The sequence below is a fragment of the Physella acuta genome, unplaced genomic scaffold, assembly GCF_028476545.2.
Source record: "Physella acuta isolate Inbredline_101_S28 unplaced genomic scaffold, ASM2847654v3 ptg002720l, whole genome shotgun sequence".
NCBI classification, from domain to species: Eukaryota; Metazoa; Mollusca; class Gastropoda; family Physidae; genus Physella; species Physella acuta.
Window position 1 is genome coordinate 12,878 of NW_026734150.1, and position 25,251 is coordinate 38,128.

The 25,251-nt window shown below is 37.0% G+C and overlaps 1 protein-coding gene across 1 annotated transcript; it reads left to right on the forward strand.

The window, feature by feature from the left end:
- Window positions 1-10,804: 10,804 nt before the first annotated feature.
- On the forward strand, window positions 10,805-24,142 carry LOC131934038 (Na(+)/citrate cotransporter-like; the record flags this gene model as incomplete). Its single annotated transcript, XM_059290453.1, has 13 exons — window positions 10,805-10,979; window positions 11,859-11,974; window positions 12,769-12,896; window positions 14,511-14,634; window positions 15,725-15,874; window positions 16,367-16,495; window positions 16,758-16,847; window positions 17,703-17,807; window positions 18,300-18,406; window positions 18,977-19,101; window positions 20,856-21,017; window positions 22,413-22,550; window positions 23,240-24,142. Coding segments are annotated over 13 exons (1,741 nt in total), but the record flags the coding sequence as incomplete, so codon positions are not given.
- Between the last annotated feature and the right edge of the window lie 1,109 nt (window positions 24,143-25,251).

Consider the following 25,251-nt stretch of genomic DNA (forward strand, 5'->3'; position numbering starts at 1 on the left):
TGACGACATAGGTGCTGTTTTAATTGGGGATCCCAGTTTGTGATGTGGGGCCCAGGTTCATGTAAAGAGTGGGACCACGGGTACGATTACGAAGTGGGGCCCCGGGCTCATGTGGGGAGCGGGGCCCTGGGTACTACTAAGTAATGGGGCCAAGGGACTATTACACAGTAGCACCCAGAGTTTACCGCCCCCCCCCCCCCCCCGAACGAAATGAAATTTATATTGAAGATATATATTTTCAACAGTGTCCCCCCCCCCCCGAACAAAGTCTACCGCTCCCCCCCCCCCCCCCCGAAAATTTCCAGTGCCCCCCCCCCCCCCCCCGAAAATTTCCAGTGCCCCCCCCCCCCCCCCGGAGAAAAAAGTCTGGAAGAAAAAACTGGTGCCACCCCGGGTCAAAGTGGGGAGCGGGGCCCTAGAGGTACGGAGTTGACCCGAGATATAAGTGGGGCCCTGTGAAAAAGTACGGAGTGGGGCCCCGGATATGAGGTAGTGGGGTTAGGTACAAACACACAGCGGGGTTTACGCGTAGGTTATTTATTTTCTCTCCACCTCGTTATTCGCTTATCTAAGTTTTAATATATCCAGCCAATTAGTCTGATTTACTTTCGTTTCCTTAGTTTTTTTTTCCACGAATATCTGAGCAACATGCGCAGTTTTGACGCACAATCAGATCAGTTCGCGCATGTCAAAATGGCTACAAGATCAGTTGGCTAAACACCAAACTAATTCTGTGAGAGGCTCCAGCCAAAGATATCAGTTAAAATATTTATTCCAGAGGTCGATCACACCTTCAACATTATAAAACGTTGTTTTTAGCGAGATCGTCTGAAAATTAATTAACCTCATACCTTAAGTATGGGTCTGACCTAATTACTAGTAATTACGCTTCAACTGACCCGGATTAAAAAAAGACAATTAAGCCAACTCTTTAGAAAAAAAAGGTAATATTTTAGTGTCTCGGGGTACGGGCCGATTACATTAAGGTCAGAGCACTCTACATGGGGGGGGGGGGGGGGGGCGGTGGTCTTCTGGTTTCAGTACATATCCAGAATATCTTACAAGCATAACTAAGTGACGAAATGAAAAAGTATATAATTTTATAATTTACTTAGAAAGTACATACTTTAACCAGCACCCCACCGAAAATTTTAATCGGATCCACTCTCACCCCTGACACTCTGAAATTTTTCGAGTGCCCTCTCGGAGATAAATGTCTGAAAGAAACTCTGTACATATCAGGGTAGTCAAACGTGAGTCCCCTCAGGATGGTGGGACGTGTGGCTGACCAGTGACGTAGGCAGCGGTTTTTAGGGGTTGGACCCCCCCTTCATGGATCCACATGGTAATCTTTACCTCACGTTACGTAACAGCTGTTGATAACGGAGCGTTCGTATCCATTTCAATGTTCACAATGTACATGCTCATTTTAGCTATGTAAACCAATATTTTCCCCTCATGAAAAAATCCTGTCTACGCCACTACGCTACACGGATGATTAGCTAATGTACCTTACGTTAAATTTACTTTGTAGCGTACTACAGTGTAACACAACCCAGCAAGTGATACAGTTATCTAAGAGAATGCTATGGATTTAAATAAAATTTTGGAATCGAGTTCGGCTCTTTTTAAATAAATGATATAATTAAGACATCGATTAAACATAGATTATATATCGATAATATATAGATAGACATGGATAAAAAATGGATAAGACATGGATTATATACCGAGCAGAAATACATAATATTTAGATAACATATTACTGTAGGTTCGATTCTCGTCCAAACTTCAAACACTGAATTTTCTCTGAAAAGTTTTTAAGTGATATACAGAAAAGTATTATGGGGAGGTTTTCTTTCATTAAGTTTTATTTTTGTATCAAGATGAGTTATTAAACATGGTCAATAGAAATCTAGAAACATATAATTACGATTCTGATAGTTTAACTGTGGAAATCTAAACATACATCATTACAATTTTATAGATTAACTATAGAAATCTAGATCTAAAATTATAATTACGATTTTCATACTTCAACTGTAGAAATCTAGATTTACATAATTACGATTTTAGTAGTTTAATTGTAGAAATCTAGATTTACATAATTACGATTTTAATAGTTTAACTGTAGAAATCTAGATACATATAATTACGATTTTCATACATTAACTGTAGAAATCTAGATTTACATAATTACGATTTTAAGGGTTTCACTGTTCGAGTTTCGATAAAAAACAAGACCAAATAAAAAACGTGAGACTTCCTAAAAATTGTAATAATGATTGTTTTAATGATTCCCCGCCCCACCCCCACCCCCCCTGGCAGCTGTCTGGAACCGGATGTGGGTTGCTGTAGGTGTGTCCGTCTGTCCAGGCATCCGTGATTGATTTGTCTGCTCGTTTGCGGCAAATGAGGACCGATGACGTCATGTTTACGACGGCTCACCGAATTCCCGCCCAGTAAATCATAGCTGTTTTCATCTCACTCGTTAGGACAGCAATAGAATAAATCAGGACATCAGCAGAATAAATCAGGACAGCAGCAGAATAAAGCAAGACAGCAATAGAATAAATCAGGACAGCAATATAAGAAATCCGGACAGCAATAGGAGAAATCAGGACAGCAATAGAATAAATCAGGACATCAGCAGAATAAATCAGGACAGCAGCAGAATAAAGCAAGACAGCAATAGAATAAATCAGGACAGCAATATAAGAAATCCGGACAGCAATAGGAGAAATCAGGACAGCAATAGAATAAATCAGGACAACAGCAGAATAAATCAGGACAGCAATAGAATAAATCGGGACAGCAATAGAATATATCAGGACAGCAATAGAATAAATCAGGACAGCAATAGAATAAATCAGGACAGCAATAGAATAAATCAGACAGCAATAGAATACACCAGGACAGCAATATAATACATCAGGACAGCAATAGAATAAATCAGGACAGCAATATAATAAATCAGGACAGCAGCAGAATAAATCAGGACAGCAAGAAAATAAGTGGGGACAGCAAGAGAATAAATCAGGACAGCAGCAGAATAAATCAGGACAGCAGCAGAATAAATCAGGACAGCAATAAAATAAATCAGGACAGCAATATAATAAATCAGGACAGCATCAGAATAAATCAGGACAGCAATAGAATAAATCAGACTGCAGCAGAATAAATCAGGACTGCAATAGAATAAATCAAGACAGTAATAGAAGAAATAAATACAGCTACAGAATAAATCAGGACAGCAATAGAATAAATCAGGAATGCAAGAGAATAAATCAGGACAACAACAGAATATATCAGGACAGCAATATAATAAATAAAAATAGCAATAGAATAAAATCAGGACAGCAGCAGATTAAAACGGACAGCAATAAAATAAACCAGGACAGCAATAGAATAAATCTGGACCAAAAAAAGTCAGGATAGCAAAACACGAAAAAAATGGGACACCAACACAATAAACCACCTTCATTGCGAAGTTCTAGACGTTTCCGTTCAGCCGTCCAAACTTGAAGCACTATCAGCCATTTAGACGTCCATTGTTCTGACCGTCCATTGGTCAAGCCACAAAACTTCCATTTTCCAATGTCCCGGGTGTTAGGCCGTCCAACTCATCGGTGCTTTGGCCGTCTATACGTCTAGTCACCCATTGGCCCAGCCGTCTAGCCGCCTAAATTGAATCAGTATCGGTACGACCAAAAAGTTATTGAACAGTCAAACGAAATACAACTTCAAAAACTGTTTCAAAGATATTGTATTTTAAAATATAACTGTAATATAATTATACATCAACATTACGTACTAAATTAATGGAACTCAACATTTGATTAACTAACTAATTATTCATGTTGTCAAAACTCATGTGTTTGTAAGCCGAGACAGATGTATTAGACCGAACGCCTCTCCCCACTAGGAGTGCGACACAAAAAATGGACGACCATTGTACTTCATTAGAGTCTAGCGGTGAGTCTTTCACTATCGTAAAGGTGAAGGTACATGCAATGTCAGGAATTTGGATTTACAGTACTCAAATATTCCTGAGCTCAACTAGCCCTAAGTGGTTTCTAGCATTAGCAGAAGTACGAACATCACACTTCCCACATACTCTAGAGCACATACTCTACTCCACCTGCATTAACCTCAGCAGGGGTCTTGGGGGAGGAGGGTGGACATGGTCCAGATAATTTCACTCCTTCTACCCCCCCCCCCCCCCCCACCACACCAATCCCATCCCCCAAGTGATGCCTGAAAATAAAACTGCTACAAATGAATGAAAAAAATAATTCGGTGAACTGCTTTTGGTACACATCTGAGCACGTTGGCCTTCACAACACCAATATTTATAGCCGTCTGCGGTAGAAAATAACCATCACTTTACATGTTAATTTATGAATTATTCACCCCACACCCCAGGCGTTAATTGTTTTTTTATGATTATTTAACCTCGAGATTCTTGAAACTGTCATTAATCTGATTCTCTCCCCTTTTGACCACTCCCATTATCTCCCCTGGCATAAATTTACAACCTCCCTTGTTTATTGCGCTTTGTTCAATCTAAAGAGTGCATTTATGGCGGAAGATAGTATCAGCGCATGCGCCCAACATAGAGGGCTGAAAATGGTCTATAAATAAAATATGATTCAAACGTCACACAAACATGTGTTGTGTTGTTCTAGTGTGTTCCTTTTGGCCACTGACAACACACTATGTGTGTTCTAGATACAAAACTTGTGTGTGGGGAGGCGCCCGTGGGAGCGGCGTCAAGTGGTGACACAATATTAAACTATGCGACAGAAGGCGAAATTCTCGGCTAATGTGACACGAAAGAAATACAATTTCAATTTCTAAAGAAAATATATACTTTTGCCAATACGCGCAACTCCCCCCCTCCCCCCCTCGGAAAATGTTTTCCTTTTATTAAAATATATTATTTTTCTATTATTTGGCAACTACGATTGTCCAAACAGTTGCTGCCAATCGTTGAAAATGTTTATTTAAGGAACAGATATTTTCAGTGGCAGAACTAGAATAAAGGGCCACCCCGCATTGGGGGTCTGGCGGCACTGTAGTTCCGCCCCTGGATATTTAAAAAATATTTTAACGTCAACCGCACATCCTCTGCTGCCGACTTAACCTAGGTTTGTTACGTCATCATGAACGTCACTTCCGCTTCATGTTAGTGTTTCTAGGAACAACCTGGGGTAAAATCGTCCAACAAATTCACTGACTCCACCTTCAGATCTTGACTTTTGCAAGTTTTGTACTTGTTGAGTTGCTGCTTGCTTTTTTGAATATGGGATCAAACAACATCATAATCTCTTTAGTTTTTTTTTTTTTTTTTGAAAGAAACAACTTTGTCACTTTCATTTCACTTTATTGGTCTTTATATAATTTCCGATCTAAAATTGTTCTTTAAGTGTATGTTTTATCCAAAAACTTAAATTTTACAGTAGTTCCCCCCCCCCCCCCCAAAAAAAAAGTTAAAGATGTTTTTATAAAAGATGGATCTTGTAACTTGATGTTTGATTCTGTTAAAGACCATCTTTAATGAGAAATGAGACAAACCATATTTAAATCATCAAGTGTTACATTAAAATCCTAGAGTGATAATTTTACTTGTTGAAAAGTGTGGGATGGTTACCGGAGAAATCTCTCTCATCCATTTAAACGTTTTTTTACAAATAATTTAAAAAGCCAGTGAAGGTGGACAAAGACATGGCACCTAACAATAAAAACACACTAAAATAAAAATAAAAGAAACAACAATAAAAACACAAAAATAAGAATATAAAACAAAAACAACGGAGTGGTCTAGCGGTAGAGAGTCTCGAGTTCGAATCCGGGTTAAAGTCAGTAGACCGTCCCTGAGTCCACCCAGCTCTGATGGGTACCAAACTCACGTTAGGGAAAGTAAAGGCGGCTTGGCATAGTTCTGAGCACACTATCTCTTCATATGCCGAAGATCACAGAAACAAGTGAACTCTACTTCACTTGCCCCATAGACCGTCAGGTTTGAAAGGGAAACTACTTTTTTTAACAACGCAAGAATTAAAATAAATAATAAAACAGAAAAAATATATACAAAAGTAAAAACACTACAATAAAAACACACAACAATGAAAACACTACAATAAAAACACACAACAATAAACATAAACAATGTAAACACTTGAAAATATACACCCATGAACATACAACAATAATAAAAAAACATACAGCAATATAAACACAACATTAAAAACATATAACAATAACAACACAAAAATTAAAACACACAACAGTAAAAAAGACACAACACATCCCATAAGAAACAGGTAAATTAAACCTTCTCTGAAGTCCAAAACAACGTCACCTAAGCCACATCTAACAAGCGAGATTAACCACAAATGTTGGCCTACTAATGTGATGGATTAGCCTTGAGTCAAACTAAACGTACGCTACCTTGATGCTTGTAAGCTACATTCTTGTTCTTGTCTGTTGTAGCATACAAATAGCATACGAGTAGCTTACAGGTGGTATACGAGGTACAATACAATTTATGGCTGGGGAACTCGGAGGTTTTGTAGATAGAAAACGTGAGAAGATTTGTCTTTTATGTAGTGCAATTATTATTTTTTAGGTGGTATACAGGAGTAGATGTAATTGTGTGGCAGGTTAGTGTATGTAGGTGGTTATCTAGACTAAAACTTCTGATAGTTTGATGATGTTGGTTGGTGGAGATTTTGCTGAGGTGCATGGAAATGATTTACTGTATTGCGAACCTCAACTACTAATATATATATATATATATATATATATATATATATATATATATATATATATATATATATATATATATATATATATATATATATATAGGTTTAGATATGTCGCTCTCTCTCTCTCTCTCTCTCTCTCTCTCTCTCTCTCTATATATATATATATATATATATATATATATATATATATATATGTATATGTATATATATATATATATATATATATAACAAGTAACAAGTTAGTTATTTGATATTTTGTCTAAATTGTATCAGAATTTAGGACAGGTTAGGTTTCTACTATCATTTAGTAATCGAACTTGCATTAGAACTTGATCAATAAATAGCTTGCGTGGAACTAATTATATTAATTTAATTGTTGGTCAAGCAAATAGTTCATGGCCAAACTAATGTACGTTGATCAACATAGTAGATAAGTCACGGTGGCCAGTCTGATTTTTGATGGCCAATTATGTAAAGTTGGCCTAAATAATTTCGGTTGGCCAATAGCATGTCTTAGGAAAATAATTAGAAGATCATGTAACGTTTGCCTAATTAATATTTGTTAACGAATTTAACGTCTATTGGAAATAATGTACCCATTGGCTAATCAGATGTATTTTGTCAACTGTGTGATCCGGCCTATGAATGATGAAATAGATCAATATTTTAGCGTTGTGTCTTTTAGCATTGCCTGGTTACGATGAAGTTGAGGCTATAGACAGCAAATATAAATATTATTATCCTTTGGGCTTTGAGTCAAACTCTCAAACAGTGAATAATATTTCTAACTGTAAAAAAAATATTCGTTCGCCATTCATAAAATTGAAAACCTTTTTTTTTTTCAAATGGTCTAGAGTTGTCGAACTTTGTATTCAATTCCAGGAAGGTAGATAATCCAACAGTTACCCGCATCGAACTCAGCCGCCTTAAAAAGGGAAGCAACCTAATAGACTGATCACATTGAATCTCGTAAGGGAAATTATCCACTTTGGCCACCACACTGACTATTTTTCAAGAAACCAATCCGACACACAAATGAGTAATTACTGTGGACACTGATTGGAGAAAAAAAAACAAATGAGAAGTCACAGAGTTCAATAAGGGGAGACAATAACGAAGAAAACATAGTAGGGGAAATAATCCGACCGAGTCACAACAATGAACTAGATGACTTCGACTATCTAGTTCCGATTGCTAAAAAAAATTTCTAAACTTTTCTTGTTTTGTCTTCAGTAATTCTTGCACCAAACTTGTCTTGTATAATGTTTTAGATCAATTTCACTGGAGTCGTTGTAAACAATATAATCAATCATGTGTCGCCTCCCTTGAGTAAGGTGACATTGGAACAAATTTAAGACTTGGATTACAAGATTGGAAAATTGTTTCAGCGTACTAAAATGTCATGGAATGAGGTGGTAGTGAAGTAGAGCGCATGTTTCATAAAATGTTAATTTTAAGTTCTCGACCCAAATCTGAAACCAGTATCTGCGCCAACCCAGCCCGTTTTGGTAACTAATTTAAAGTTAGATAGACATTGTCTCTACTTCGCTTGAATCATGATACTCCGCTTCTTTCATTATACTCTGCTAGTATCTCGATACAATGTGTGACACAAAGCTGATATTCTTACCCATAGTCTGTTTATATCATGATGTTACGCGTGTATGCTAATATTCCATTAATGACGTGCTAATATAATGATACTTTGCTTGTATCATCAAATTTCACATGTAGCCTGTGTGTTCACCAATCAAATTCCTTACTCTTAACTCGAGTACGGTCATCTTCTGAGATTCGTGTTGCAGATATTCCATGATTTAACTCACCTGGTATTTTTTCTTGTGAAGGCGTTATGTCGAAACGTTTGTTTATATGTTTCGACCTCTCCTAATATTTAAATACAAATTAAACGAATATTTTTGGATAGCACTTCGTCTTTTTTTTTCTACAAATTCTACACGACCGCTTATCTTTCTTTATGTCTTTAGAAGTTTTGTCTTTAGTACATCTACGTATTGAGCACCAATAGCGTGAGGCAATACACCAACTCTATGTAGGTATTTTCTATGGTTTTGTCTTGGTAATATTGTACTAAAGAACATCCCATCAAAGTCAAGGACTGATTATCTCTGAACTGAAAAACAAAATGGCTTCTTCTACGAAAAGAACTGTCACTCGTGATGACTTATCTTTCCTGACAAATTGAAAGTAGAGATGGGAAGGGGGGGGGGGGGGGGGGGAGGGGGGATAACAATTATCCATAGATTAGGCTAGAGCTTCGTACATTTTTAATTTTTTTTTTCTTATTATTGAGAAAAACTCATATTTTTCTTGTTACATCAACGAGAACTGGAAAAAAAAAAATTAAAAATGATAATCCCCAAGTCCATTTTGGGACTGAAATTATCCACTTTTATCTTAACAAGTTAAATTGATCAAGGGATAATTTGACTGGTTTACTTGTAAAATCGTCACATGTATTTAAAATATAAAAATTGTATATAAAATACAGTTTAGTTTTTTTAATTTGCTCTAATAAACATAAGAAGCACTTTGCTTGGTTCTAGCAGAGTATTGAACTAGAAATACATAATTCCACACATACAAACGAACCACTGTTTCTTTCAGGCATCTTATCACCTACCGCCCGCCACACCCCCACCCCAATACAATTAATACATAATTTTTTTTGTTTTCAATCCGCATCTCCCCCCCCCCCCCCCGAATAATCAAGTATGAAAGAAACACTTATACGAACTCACACAGACCAACATTCACACAGCATTTTACAAACATACCAATACGAACACTGAAATACACATACAAATGCACACAAAAGCACACACACTTACATACACACACGATCAACATAGCACAGTTATGATGATGAAAACTCTTGCAGCAAAGAAAAACAAGAAAAAAAAAATAATCGCTTGTATAATTAACCTCACGCTTTCCGAGCTAGTAAGAAAAAAAAACAACTAATGACGCACGTAATTTTTTTTTTATTTTCATCACCCCTATACCCCCCCCCCCCCCCACCCGCTCCTCGCGCCCTCTACACCAGAAAGTAAACAATCTAGCTCAACCTAATTCTGCTTGCACTTATTTATTGAAGCCGTTTACGAAAAATCACGAATAGATAAATATTCTTTAAATACCTGTACATAAACCAGGCTAATGGCGGCAGGGTTTTTTTTTACAGGTGAAACTCTAGACCACACTTTTCAATTTAAAATGTGGTGCTACTGTTTTTAAAAGGATTAAACATGAACTCAGTAGGTTTACTTTAAGTTGGTATGGGATGCAGAGGCGTAGCGACCCTTCCCGGCGCCCGGGAATAAACTTTCGATTTGCACCCCCCCCCCCCCTCGAGATTTCCATTTGCACCCCCCCCCCTTAAACTTTCGATTTGCACCCCCTCAACCTTTCAATTTTTTCAACCCATTTTGGCGCCCCTAAGGTCGGCGCCCGGGGACATATGCCCCCCCCCCCTCGCTACGCTACTGATGAAATCTGACGAGTTATTCCGTTGTTGTAGCTCAAGGTAAGCTGTACAGGTCATGTTGGATGGTGCTGTGTAGAAAGCAGACCATAAAGTAATCCTTAACTTAACTCATGACTTTAAATAAAACATTATAAATAATTTAATTAAACCCTTAATCGAATCGAAACCTTGCCCTAAAATTAAAGCCTAACTTAACGATACTGAACACAAAGAACACGGTTATACAAAATCTTAAACCTAAACATTATTTTGACCATCAACTTAGACTTTAATTTAGGGCGACACCCCAGCCCTACAGGCCTACACCTAAAATCTGTGTTTAAATATAACAATGAGCCTAACACAATAAGTGAATTTAAATCTTTCAAAATAAGCTAAAATTGTACACACATTTTTACAAACATAAACCCGATGCAAAATCGAATCGTAAACCTAATCTCCAAACCGTAACCCAGATCCTGACTGGCTATGACCAGTAGTTCCAGCCACGACCAGTGGCCGATAGTTCCAACCAATGACTGACCAGCCATATCGATTTATGTCCCCTGCAGGTGGCCAACTGCGGCTATTGCGTCATCATCATCGGCGTGTACTGGGTGACGGAGATCATCCCTCTGGCCATGACGTCACTGCTGCCCGTCGTGCTGTTCCCGCTATTTGGGATCATGTCAGCCAAGACCGTCTGCATGGCCTACGTCCAGGTAAGGCTCACGTGACTGGTCATTGAACCCCCACATCTGTATAATATTCCACCCCTCTGCCCGAGGCATTTAAAAACTGTGAGAGTGTAGTTTTTAAATTGCAAGTAACACATTCTTTCACGTAATGTGGCATGTCTTAAGCAACATATTATTTGCAAACAGCATTTAAAAAAAATTTGATACGGGTAATTCTAACCTGTCTTTTATGTATCGTCTTTGACCACCTGTCTTTTGGCTACCTGTCTTTGACTACCTGTATTTGACCATATGCAGTCAACCTCCTCTAATTGACTACCTTATTTGACCTGTATTTCACTACCTGTCTTTGACCACCTGTCTTTGACTACCTGTCTTTGACTACCTGTCTTTTGACCACCTGTCTTTGACTACCTGTCTTTGACTACCTGTCTTTGACTACCTGTCTTTTGACCACCTGTCTTTGACTACCTGTCTTTTGACCACCTGTCTTTGACTACCTGTCTTTTGACCACCTGTCTTTGACTACCTGTCTTTGACTACCTGTCTTTGACTACCTGTATTTGACTACCTGTCTTTGACTACCTGTATTTGACCATATGCAGTCAACCTCCTCTAATTGACTACCTGTATTTGACCTGTATTTGACTACCTGTCTTTGACTACCTGTATTTGACCTGTATTTGACTACCTGTCTTTGACTACCTGTATTTGACCATATGCAGTCAACCACCTCTAATTGACCACCTGTATTTGACCACCTGATATTGACCATGAGTTTTAAAGTACCTGTAATTAATCACCTGTAATTAACCACCTGTAATTAACCACCTGTAATTTACCCCCTGTATTTGACCACCTGTAATTAACCACCTGTAATTAACCACCTGTCTTTGACCACAGGACACCTTGATGCTGTTCCTAGGGAGTCTGATCGTAGCTGTGGCCGTAGAGAAATGGAACCTCCACAAACGTCTGGCCCTCAGAACACTGACCATGGTGGGGCCACAACCCAAGTGGTCAGTACCTGCAAACATCATCATACCTTTCTGGTCATTATAGGCAGAATGTAGCTTAATTAAAATAATTAATTACAGAAACATAACTAGAACATACCTTATGAATCCATTATGTGCCCCGCTAACCAAAAAGTTCATCTTAAAGTACAGCATTGTCTTACAATCTTCATCAACCAACGGGCTACACTTAGTGCTACCCTCTAACACCCTCCCTCTACCAACAGGCTACACTTAGTGCTACCCCCTCTACCAACAGGCTACACTTAGTGCTACCCCCTCTACCAACAGGCTACACTTAGTGCTACCCCCTCTACCAACAGGCTACACTTAGTGCTACCCCCTCTACCAACAGGCTACACTTAGTGCTACCCCCCTCTACCAACAGGCTACACTTAGTGCTACCCCCTCTACCAACAGGCTACACTTAGTGCTACCCCCCTCTACCAACAGGCTACACTTAGTGCTACCCCCTCTACCAACAGGCTACACTTAGTGCTACCCCCTCTACCAACAGGCTACACTTAGTGCTACCCCCTCTACCAACAGGCTACACTTTGTGCTACCCCCTCTACCAACAGGCTACACTTAGTGCTACCCCCTCTACCAACAGGCTACACTTAGTGCTACCCCCTCTACCAACAGGCTACACTTTGTGCTACCCCCTCTACCAACAGGCTACACTTAGTGCTACCCCCTCTACCAACAGGCTACACTTTGTGCTACCCTCTAACACCCTCCCTCTCCCCACAGGCCACCCTTAATGCTACCCTCTAACACCCTCCCTCTCCCCACAGGCTACTCCTGGGTGTGATGCTACCCACCTGGTTCCTGTCTATGTGGATGAGCAACACAGCAACCACCGCCATGATGATGCCTATAGTGGCGGCCATTTTGTTGCAGATTCGTGAATGCCAGAATTTAAGTACGTCTTCACAGCTTTAGAAAATTATTTAACACTACAAAATTTACGTATGTTAACATTTTCTCAAGTTAACAAAGACCCGACAACAATGAATGGTACTCGACTTATAGGCTTAAAAGTTAACTACCAAAAATTTACTTCAGTAACAAACCTAAATTTTAGTTTAAATTTCTTAAGTTTTTTTAAACAACTTTTTTTTCAAAATAGTCTAAAATATTATCAGTCTAGTTTATGTAAGAAACATCAATAAAAACCGTTTGCCTGTACGTATATCGGGTTTTTTGTAGGCTATTATTCAAGTGTATGTGAATTACTTTTAAATTCAATCCCAAACAGTTAGTGTGTGGGGTGACTATAGATAAACAATCTGATTGGCTTATTCCAAAAAAAGGTAGTCGTAGCCTATAGCTTTAAAGTCAATACTGTCCTTTAATATTGTTCAGTGATTTTTTTTTTCATAAAAACTGTAGTTAATTATAATATAGATAGCCTTGATCTAAAGTGGTTTTGAGATGTGCTAAGTATCCGATATAAAAATACGCCGGAATATTTTATCAGAAATAATTCATGAAATTTTATAAAAGTTTATATTTTATCAATTTCTCTTTACTCAGAAATAGCAGTCTACCAGAAGTGTAGGAGGTAGCGTCTAAATTATGTAGTATGGCATGCTATGATTGTGTCATACATAAGATTAACCCTTTCTGTTCATTCATTTCCATTGACCTTCTTCTGCGCATGCCCCAATCTCCCCCCCCCCTTCCCCACCTCCGAGCTATTCTATATCGGGGAGAGATAAATAGCCAAAAATAAATAAATGCCCGCATCACGTGATCAAGTACCCAGCATTCCACGCGATAATTCAGACCACTGCAAGGCTTGTGGGATAGATAAATTATTGGGTGGCTGGTCAGAGCAGAGCAAAACAAAAACAAAAAAAAAATTGGGGAACTTTTTTTACAGGTTAAAGGTCAAATCTGAAACCGAATGGATAAATTACAGATTTGTTGAAAAATAAAAGCAAAAATAGTCGTTAGGGTTTTTATTGATCCAAAAACTGGTCAAAATTGATGCCCAATTTCATTTGTGGAGTTTTGAACAACAACACTATCGTTGTGCAGGGTATAGGGTGGGGCTGATTCAGCTGGATTTTTATAAGTGAGGGGTGGGGTGGGGGTTGCGGACATTATGAGTATGACTTGTTTTCTACGTGTGTTCTAACAACGTGTGTGATGCCTTATAACTTACGATTCGTACAAGTATTCATACAAAGTATTTTGCCTCATGATATGACTATGTTTACAATGTATGTCCTAAGTATGTTACCTTATTACGTAAGTCTCTCGGTGTCCAGACAAAAGTCAGCTGATTTATGACTTATGACGTAACCGTCCCTTTTGAGTTCATCTGACTTGAGACGTAAGATTCCTTGAGTGTCCATACAAAAGTCAGCTGACTTATGACGTAAGTTTCCCTAAATGTACATACAAAAATCAACTGACTTATGACATAAGTCCTTGAGTGTCTGGACAAAGTCAACTGACTTATGACGTAAGTTTCCCTGAGTGTCTGGACAAAGTCATCTGACTTATGACTTACGTCCTACGATTCCAGACAGCCAGGAAGAATCCCTACTGGACGAGAATCTGATGGTGACTGTGGTCACAGAGGAGACCACAGAGAACAACCACAGTGATGGTATCACGGATAAAGAGAAACTAAGCCTCGATGAGGAAATGTAAGTGTTGATGAGGAAATGTAAGCCTCGATGAGGAAATGTAAGTGTTGATGTATCTATGGAAAACATAGAGTAACCGTTAATATAATGAAAGGTATGTGTATGATTTAATATAGCACCTTCAGTATAGCACTCTCAGTATAACACACTCAGACTAACACCCTCAGTTAAAAAGTGTGACCAAATGACAACAAATGTGACAAAATGACAACAAATGTGACCAAATGACAACAAATGTGATTAAATGACAACATATGTAGCTTTATGTAGTTTAATGTGCACAAAAAATACATAAATAAACCGAAAAAGTTGATCATACCGTCAGGATTCATTTCATGTGTATTTTAATGTATCAAATACGTTCATCTGCTCATAGATGAGTCCTTTAATGTGAATATTAGTGCAGGGGCGTAGCGAGGGGGGGGGGGGCGGGGGGTGCGGACCGCACCGGGTGACACCATTTAGGGGGGTGACACCAAGGCAAAAAATAGCAAAATATATAGAGAAAAACTTGAGGGGGGGGGGGTGCAAATCGAAAGTTCGAGGGGGGGGGGGTGCAAATCGAAAGTTCGAGGGGGGGGGTGCAAATCGAAAATTTGAAAGTTTGTCCCCGGGAAGGGTCGCTACGCCTCTGAGGGGGTGACACCATTAAGTGCCGCACCGGGTGACACCCGACCTCGCTACGCCACTGTATTAGTGTATTGAATAAATGTAGGCCTATATGCTTCTACATGTGCAGGCTCAAATCAGTGCGTCCAATAAGTGTATCTTCCCCTAATGTGTACATTACAGCATCCACTAAAATTACCCTCACCCACCGAGATCCCCTAATGTTTACCTTTACCCATAGAGATCCCCTAATGTTTACCCTCACCCACACAGATCCCATAATGTTTACCCTCACCCACACAGATCCCATAATGTTTACCCTCACCCACACAGATCCCATAATGTTTACCCTCACCCACACAGATCCCCTAATGTTTACCCTCACTCACACAGATCCCATAATGTTTACCCTCACCCACTAAGATCCCCTAATGTTTACCCTCACCCACAAGGATCCCCTAATGTCTACCTTTCCCCCCAGGAGTCCGCTGACGAGAGAAGAAAAAGAGAAACAATTCCTGGCTTTCGCCAAGACGTTCTCCCTGTCCACAGCCTTCAGTGCCAACATAGGGGGCGTGGCCACGCTCACTGGCACGCCACCTAACGTCATTTTTAAAGGACTAGCAGACGTGTAAGACGTGATTTCATTAGTGTTTTACTCAATAATCACTTCTTGTGTATTCGCTCTCTCATTAAATATAAGAAGTTGATTAAACCACATTAATTAATTAATTAAATTATTATTGATCTAATTTAAAAAAAAAATTAAAATCGGTATTCAGTTTATGCAAATGCAAATTACTTATTTTCATAATAACCCCCCCCCCCCACCTCCCCCGCCCCCTCTTCCCTTCCATTTAGAAACATTTAAACTCATTCAGTTTACAGAATTTGTTCGAATTGTTTGAAAATGTGATACTGAGAACATAATCAGCTTTGCGAAATGTTCAAAATATAAATTTAACAAATGTACTTTAATTTTGTTCTTTATTTGCTAAAACTTTACTAATTAATGTTCATGAATTATGTTCTTTGTTTGCTACAACTTTATCTAATGTTCATGAATTATGTTCTTTCCTTGCTACAACTTTACCAACTGTTCATGAACTGTGTTATGTTCCAGACTGTACAAAGAATACGACGCCAAAAATCCCATCAACTTCGCCAACTGGTTGGGGGTGGGGATGCCTCTAGCCATAATTTTATTGCTGTTTTTATGGCTGTGGATGCAGCTCTACTCACAGGGACTAAGGTAAGTTTTAATGACATTTATAATGAGATTTTTTAATGAGATTTTAATGAGATTTTTAAAATCAGATTTCTATGGGATTTTTCAATGAGATTTTAATGACATTCGTAATGAGATTTTTAAAATTAGATTTTTAGGGGATTTTTATGATTTTTTAAAATGAGATTTTATATTTTAAGATGTAGATGTTTTTTTTTATTGAGAGAATGTTATTTTCAATATTTTTATAAGATTCAGTTTTAACGGTAATATATAATTGAAACAGTTGCTTGAAATTTTGGAAGAAAGACAGAACGTCTTACGAGAAAGTCAGGGTGGCGCTGAGAAAAGAATATATCAAACTTGGACCCATGAGGTACGTCATCTATCTTGACGCTATGTTGTGGTATGGGGTGGTTGGGAGATAGAGCGAACGTTACTAACACGACATTTTGGAGTTCGGTTCATGAATTCGAATCCGCAGGATATTCCTGAGTTCACTCAGCTCTGATGGGTACCTGGCAATATTTACGGGATGTAAAGACGGCCGTGAATAGTACTCAAAGCTATCCTTTCATATACCATAGTTAAATAAACAGTTAAACTCTACTTCGTCTGCACTCTGGACCGTCTGATCGAAAATTCGGCTGTGAATAATACTCAAAAGCTATCCTTTCATTTACCATGGTGAGATAGCCAGATGAACTCTACTTTGCCTGCACCGTCTGATCTAAAAGGGTTGGTTACCTTAATGTTGTCTATAGGGTCAAGGGGGAGAAGGTTAAGCATAAAATATCTTTGAAGAGGTGGCATCATATTGAAGAGTGTTTAGCTAGAAGTATCACATGGACGATGAAAGCACATGCAAGTGATACAAACGTCTACTATTCACAAAGCTGCTATGATGAAGCAGTTTGCGTCTGTCCGATACCCGCCAAATGAAATAGACTCCTAATTGCTTCTAATTCTGCCCATCCCCTTTAAACGAGCACTTATAATTTGCTTTTGATGAGTTTATGAATCATCCGCGAAAACGTAACCACATGGAGATGTGCTTAGATTATGTACTTAATGATTCGCGTCAGGTGCAATTTCCCAAAGTCATCGAACCTAAAGATTCGCATTTCGCAAAATTTGTTCTCGCAACGACGCCACTAAAACATACATTTTACTGTAGGATATTTTAAATCAATTATTTAAAAAATGTATTCACGCAAGATTTTGTCAACAGTTTTGCTGAAATTCTGGTGACCATTTTCTTTGTGCTGTTGGCAGTCCTGTGGGTCACACGGAAGCCGGGATTTATCCCGGGTTGGGACGCTTTCTTCAAGCCTGGGTTAGTGGCTTCTTTATTCATTAAGCTAATTGATTCAATACTACTAGGTTCGTTGCTTCTTTAATTAATTGATTCATTACTATTTGGTTAGTTTTTGTTTAATTAATATTGGGTTCACCTAATTTGAACGATACTTAAATTATCGGGTTTAGAAAAAAACGGATAGTGAATATAGTACGACTTCCAGTTACTGGGATTCGCGCAAAAGATCTTATTCTTACATAGGAAATGTCGTCCGCCTATCTGAAAAGTTACTCAAGTTACCGTATAAAACACACACACACACACATACACACATGTATACAGGCAAGAATGCAAAACTGTTATTGATTTCAGTTCAGAAAGGTGAAAAAAGTCGAGATTTATCAACATTTATTTTAATTGTGTGCTTGATTACAAAAGCTTCCACTTGCTACTCCTATACAAGAACTTTTTTTTTTATAAAATCAGAGAACCACTTTAACAAAGTTCAATGACCTGTCCCTTCTCCAGGTATGTGGGGGACTCCACACCTGCGATTCTGATTGCTGTCTTGCTGTTTATCTTACCTGCTCGGGTACCGGCATGGCTGAGGTGTTGCTCATCAAAACCTGACATTTGTAAGACGTGCTTCAAAAAACGATATTAGTTAATTAATTACCACACAATTATTAGAGTAACCCTAGCTTTCCAATTTTTTTCAAAAAATTCGTAGAGTCATAGATTAATTGTAAACCTACCTATAGCCTACGCCCTAAATCTTCCAATTAGAAATACAATAACCCAATAGTTGACTGTTTGTTAGGTAAAATGATAATAGACAATATTTATATTGATATAGAATAGGGTATTACATAAATACCTACATTCTAAAAAAGAAAAAAAAAAATAACCAATCCCCCCCCCCCCCTCTAACACTAACACTATACCTTCTTCGAGTTAAAAAATTCGATTTTGTCTATGATATATTGCAACTTTGACTTATAAAAATCTGAATAATTTACCTAATTAATACTTAACTGTGAATTAAAACTTAAGTTAACTTTTTTTTAAGTTAACTTTTTTTAAATTTCAAGTTAACTAATTTGCCCTCAAATATTTGACAAAATCCCTTTTTCTGTCCATAACTATTCGGCAAGTTCTCGTTTCTGCCCATAAATATTTGACAAAATCCCAATTTCTGCCCACAGCTGGAGCTATCCAGTCCCAAATGGGCTACGAGCCCCTGCTAGACTGGGGCACCGTCAACAAGAAAATGGCCTGGGGTGTGCTCCTCCTCATGGGGGGCGGGTTTGCTATGGCGGAAGGCTGTGAGGTAACTATTGTTTACAGTATGCTTTAGGTACCAATAGCTTTACAGTATGCTTTAGGTACCAATAGCTTCACAGTATGCTTTAGGTACCAATAGCTTTACAGTATGCTTTAGGTACCAATAGCTTCACAGTATGCTTTAGGTACCAATAGCTTTACATTATGCTTTAGGTACCAATAGCTTCACAGTATGCTTTAGGTACCAATGGCTTTACAGTATGCTTAAGGTTCCATTAGTTTTACAGTATGCTTAAGGTAACAATAGCTTTACAGTATGCTTTAGGTACCATTAGCTTTACAGTATGCTTTAGGTACCAATAGCTTTACAGTATGCTTTAGGTACCATTAGCTACACAGTATGCTTTAGGTACCAATAGCTTCACAGTATGCTTTAGGTACCATTAGCTTTACAGTATGCTTTAGGTACCAAAAGCTTCACAGTATGCTTTAGGTACCAATAGCTTTACAGTATGCTTTAGGTACCAATAGCTTTACAGTATGCTTTAGGTACCAATAGCTTTACAGTATGTTTTAGGTACCAATAGCTACACAGTATGCTTAAGGTACCAATAGCTTTACAGTATGCTTTAGGTACCAATAGCTTCACAGTATGCTTTAGGTACCAATAGCTTTACAGTATGCTTTAGGTACCATTAGCTTTACAGTATGCTTTAGGTACCAAAAGCTTCACAGTATGCTTTAGGTACCAATAGCTTTACAGTATGCTTTAGGTACCAATAGCTTTACAGTATGCTTTAGGTACCAATAGCTTTACAGTATGTTTTAGGTACCAATAGCTACACAGTATGCTTAAGGTACCAATAGCTTTACAGTATGCTTTAGGTACCAATAGCTTCACAGTATGCTTTAGGTACCAATAGCTTTACAGTATGCTTTAGGTACCAATAGCTTTACAGTATGCTTTAGGTACCAATAGCTTCACAGTATGCTTTAGGTACCAATAGCTTTACAGTATGCTTTAGGTACCAATAGCTTTACAGTATGCTTTAGGTACCAATAGCTTCACAGTATGCTTTAGGTACCAATAGATTCACAGTATGCTTTAGGAACCAATACTTAACAGTATGCTTTAGGTACCAATAGCTTTACAGTATGCTTTAGGTACCAATAGCTTTACAGTATGCTTTAGGTACCAATAGCTTCACAGTATGCTTTAGGTACCAATAGATTCACAGTATGCTTTAGGAACCAATACTTAACAGTATGCTTTAGGTACCAATAGCTTTACAGTATGCTTTAGGTACCAATAGCTTCACGGTATGCTTTAGGAACCAATACTTAACAGTATGCTTTAGGTACCAAAAGCTTCACATTATGCTATAAGTACAATTACTTTCACAGTATGCTTTAGGTACAATTAGCTTCACAGTATGCTTTACTTTAAGGACAATTAGCTTCTCAGTATGCTATAGAATGTTTTAGGTGCCATTAGCCTAAGTATGCTTTATGTATTATTAGCTTCACGGTATGCTTTAAAAGCAAACAGTGTGTTAGCTAATATTGTGAATCATGCATACGAATTTAATAAAAAATCCGTGAAACATACCAATTTTAAACAAAACGATAATCTTTTAGAATACAATATAAAATTCTCGGAAGATACGAACCAATTCCTTTCAACTAAAATACTTTAGGTTTATAAAATTATTTAAGTAAATTCATATTTCTTAATAATCTATAGATAAACAAAACTGAATAATGTGATAATTATTAAAAGTTTGGCTTTTGTTTCTCAAGAAATCTGGCCTATCAGCCTGGGTGTCTACACATCTAGAAGGTCTTTCATCGTTGCCACATTGGCTGACGTGTGTGTTTCTGACTCTACTGGTGGCCGCCACCACAGAATTCACAAGCAACGCGGCCACAACAACTTTGTTTGTGCCGATAGTGGGGGACCTGGTGAGCAATTTGTCTAGTGTTTCATGCATGTAAAACTCACGTTTTTAATACATGCAGTTACCACATATTTTAAGTTATTGCAGTGACCATATTATTAATCCATAAAATTAACTTCATTTTTAAAATCCATGTCATTACCACAATTTTATATTCATGAAATTGCAACCTTTTTAAAGATGCACGAAATTACCACATTTTAAAATAGTTGAAATAACCTCATTTTTTAAACCCATAAAATTACCCATTCCTTGAAATTTCGACATTATTTCCTTATGAAGTTGCCTCAATTTGTAATTCATAAAAAGCCACAACGATACATCCATGAAATTGTTACATTTTTTCAACCCTCCAAATTAACAAATTTTTCTGAATAAATAGTTTTTTACGGTATTAGAATGATGCCGTAGTTATGTAAATTTATTTATCAGAAGTTTACTTTAAAATTGACTATTTATTACAATGGAAGTAAAATCCTAATTTATAAAAAAAAACATTGTAAATTGCTAATCTAGTTTAAACTGTTGCAAGGGTTAGTCTTCAGCCCCCTATACTTGATTATCCTAATGTTCTATGTCCAGGCTATAAGCTAGGGGTCGATGATCCTAATGTTCTATGTCCAGGCTATAAGCTAGGGGTCAATTATCCTAATGTTCTATGTCCAGGCTATAAGCTAGGGGTCAATGATCCTAGTGTTCTATGTCCAGGCTATAAGACTAGGGATCAACCCCCTATACTTCATGATCCAATTGTTCTATATCCAGGCTATAAGGCTAGGGGTCAATGATCCAATTGTTCTATGTCAAGGCTATAAAGCTAGGGGTCAATGATCCTAATGTTCTATGTCCAGGCTATAAGCTAGGGGTCAATGATCCAATTGTTCTATATCCTTCCTATAAGGCTAGGTGTCAATGATCCTATTTTTCTATGTCCAGGCTTTAGATTAGGGATCAACCCCCTATACTTCATGATCCTAATGTTCTATGTCCATAAGACTAGGTGTCGAACCCCTATACTTCATGATCCAAATGTTCTATATCCAGGCTATAAGGCTAGGGGTCAATGATCCTAATGTTCTATGTCCATGCTAGGGGTCAATGATCCTAATGTTCTATGTCCAGGCTATAAGACTAGGTGTCAATGATCCTAATGTTCTATGTCCAGGCTATAAGGCTAGGTGTCAATGATCCTAATGTTCTATGTCCAGGCTATAAGACTAGGTGTCAATGATCCTAATGTTCTATGTCCATGCTAGGTGTCAATGATCCTAATGTTCTATGTCCATGCTAGGTGTCAATGATCCTAATGTTCTATGTCCAAGCTATAAGGCTAGGGGTCAATGATCCTAATGTTCTATGTCCATGCTAGGTGTCAATGATCCTAATGTTCTATGTCCAGGCTATAAGGCTAGGGGTCAACCCCCTGTACTTCATGATCCCTTGCACCATCTCTGCATCCCTGGCTTTCCTGCTACCTGTGGCGACCCCATCCAACGCCATCGTGTTTGCTACTGGCTACCTTAAGGTCAAGGACATGGTGAGTACTGAACCACGCAAGGTTACTTAAGTTACAAGAAGATTACTTGAAGATTTGCTAATGATGGTATATTTTCACATTACAATCAGTTCAAGCTAGAAAAAATAGCTGTTTGTAAATGATTAATATCAAGCTAGTATGAAATCATGAGTAAATCAATTAGAATAAAAGTTAAAATGGCAAATCAACGCGAATGTATCATCAGATAGTGCTTTGTTTTTGGTTTTTTTTTATAAATTCATTTAGCCATTAATAATGTATTTATAGACTTTCAGTTGCGGATTTATTTTATTATAGGTCTACTGTTCTATTCTGTGTAGAGCTCTCTAATAGAAACTAGCTAGAATTGAAAAAAAGAAGTTTACTTACAAAATATCTAGTGAAAATAGTTTTCTTTTATAGTCTTAACAATATAAATTTGCTAGTCAAAACCAAATGGTTACTTATCAATGTTTTATCACTGAACATCTTTTCAAAGAGAGAAAAGTAATAATAACTTATAACCAAATCAAAATATATACTAACTAAGCTATTCACAACACACAAATGTACAAAATAGGGAGATAATACTAGATTAGTTTGTCAGTTTAAATTAATTACTTATTAATTATTAATTAGGATGATGAATTATTTTGTTAAACGTTTTTCTAAAATGGTACAAAATAATTACTAACTACTTTTTCTTTTAGGTTATAAGTGGACTTCCAATTAATACATTTGCAATCATTATGCTGATAATAGCTTGCAATTCATGGGTTGCTTCCCTTTACGACCTCTTCAACCTCCCTCCAGAATTTCAACACACCAAGAACACTACCAATATACCACCAATTTTTATCAACGCTACGTCGTTCAACATATCTTTAGTTGGTGGACTTTGATGTTGATGTTGATGTGTAACTTTGTGGAATTTGATGTTGGTGTTGTTGTTTAACTTTGTTAACTTTGATGTTGGTGTTGATGCTAAACTTTTGAAACTTTGATGATGGCGTTGATGATTAACAGTATACTCCAGCATTAGAGAGCTAGAATTCAATTCCTGGGATGACTTTCTGAACATTCCAGAAAAAAAAATCACGTAAGGTTTCAGATACTTCCAATGACAAAGAAGATACCTTACATCTGATCAGATTCAGGAGTTCAAAGATAAATACAAGTGTAAATATTAAATAAGTTTAAACTTATCCTAATTCATTGATTTTTTTAAACTGAGATTTACAATAAAAATGGTATTCAGAAATAAACTTAATCACACTGATTTAAATCGATAATATAAAATATTAATATATTTTGACATTCGTATTTATAATGATTAGTATCAGTAATATTGTTTGTTACAAAACACATAATTATAGTGTATTTTAATTTTGATTAAGTCAATATTTGCCAAATATTTATGTTTGAAATAAATGTTAAATATGTGTTGTGTTTGGTATCAGTTGTAGAGGGTTGTTGTTAAGTGTGCAACCATTTTAAAATTATTTTATGACCAGAGGCGTAGTTAGGATTTTCTTAAGGTGGGGTGGTTTATCTTCATTATATATATATATATATATATATATATATATATATATATATATATATATATATATATTTATATATATATATATATATATATATATATATATATATATATATATATATATATATACCAGGTTTAGATGGGGGGGTTTAGACATAGGTAAAAGAAATCTTTTCTACGCCACTGTTCATACTTGTAAAGTTTGTTTATTAAAACATTTTATAAAGATTTAAATTAATTTTGAGAGCGCATTTATTATTTTTTTATGTTCCTACCTTTAGAAAATGCCAATTTTTAAAACCAAAGTTTTTTTGTATCTGTTTGTTTGTTGTTTTTATGAGCAGTATTTTTTATATTTTTTGTTACTTAGTTAGCTAGAAATAAATGAAGTATGTAACTCATAAACTTATGAACCTATAAAATACTTATTTGTTTAGTACGATGTATATTTGTGCAAAGAAATAGCAAGTTAAAAGTCAATTTACATTTTGGCTGTGTACTATACTAAGCGACCATTATTTTTATAAGCCAAACATTAAAAAAATGTGTATTTGATTATTTAACTAAAATGTATTTTAAGTTATAAGGCAACACATTCCAATGGACATCAGATATATAAAAAATGCAGGCCTTTGTATGAAATAAATATTTTTTATTAGACAGGGAAGAGAGGGGAGGGGTCATGTTTGACGTGATGTGTGTGTGTGTGTGTGGGGGGGGGGTGATCTGACGAGGTCTGACAATAGGAAGGCAGATAATGTAAACATACCAGATTCGCCATATTTTTCCTTTGCTTTTTTAAAGCATTGTATGGCTTACATAAAGTGACCACTCGCTAGGATTATCATCTTCTATGGAAAAGTGACGTGGGAGGGGGGTTAATGTTGGTTATTGATGAATAGTACTGTATATCTGAGGTAAATTACAAAGAAATCTAAAACGTCAAAATGGGTCTGATCTCTAAAATGTAATACTTTGTTTATAGAAATTTCAAGTCAATTAAAAATGGAATATTAAAACCACATAATTTACATATCAAGTTTTAAACTTTGTGTGCATGCTCAAAGTTGCATATGAGGCTATATTTTACTGTCTAAGGCTACATTATACTGTCTAAGGCTACATTATACGGTATAAGGATACATTATACGGTCTAAGGCTATATTATACTGTGTAAGG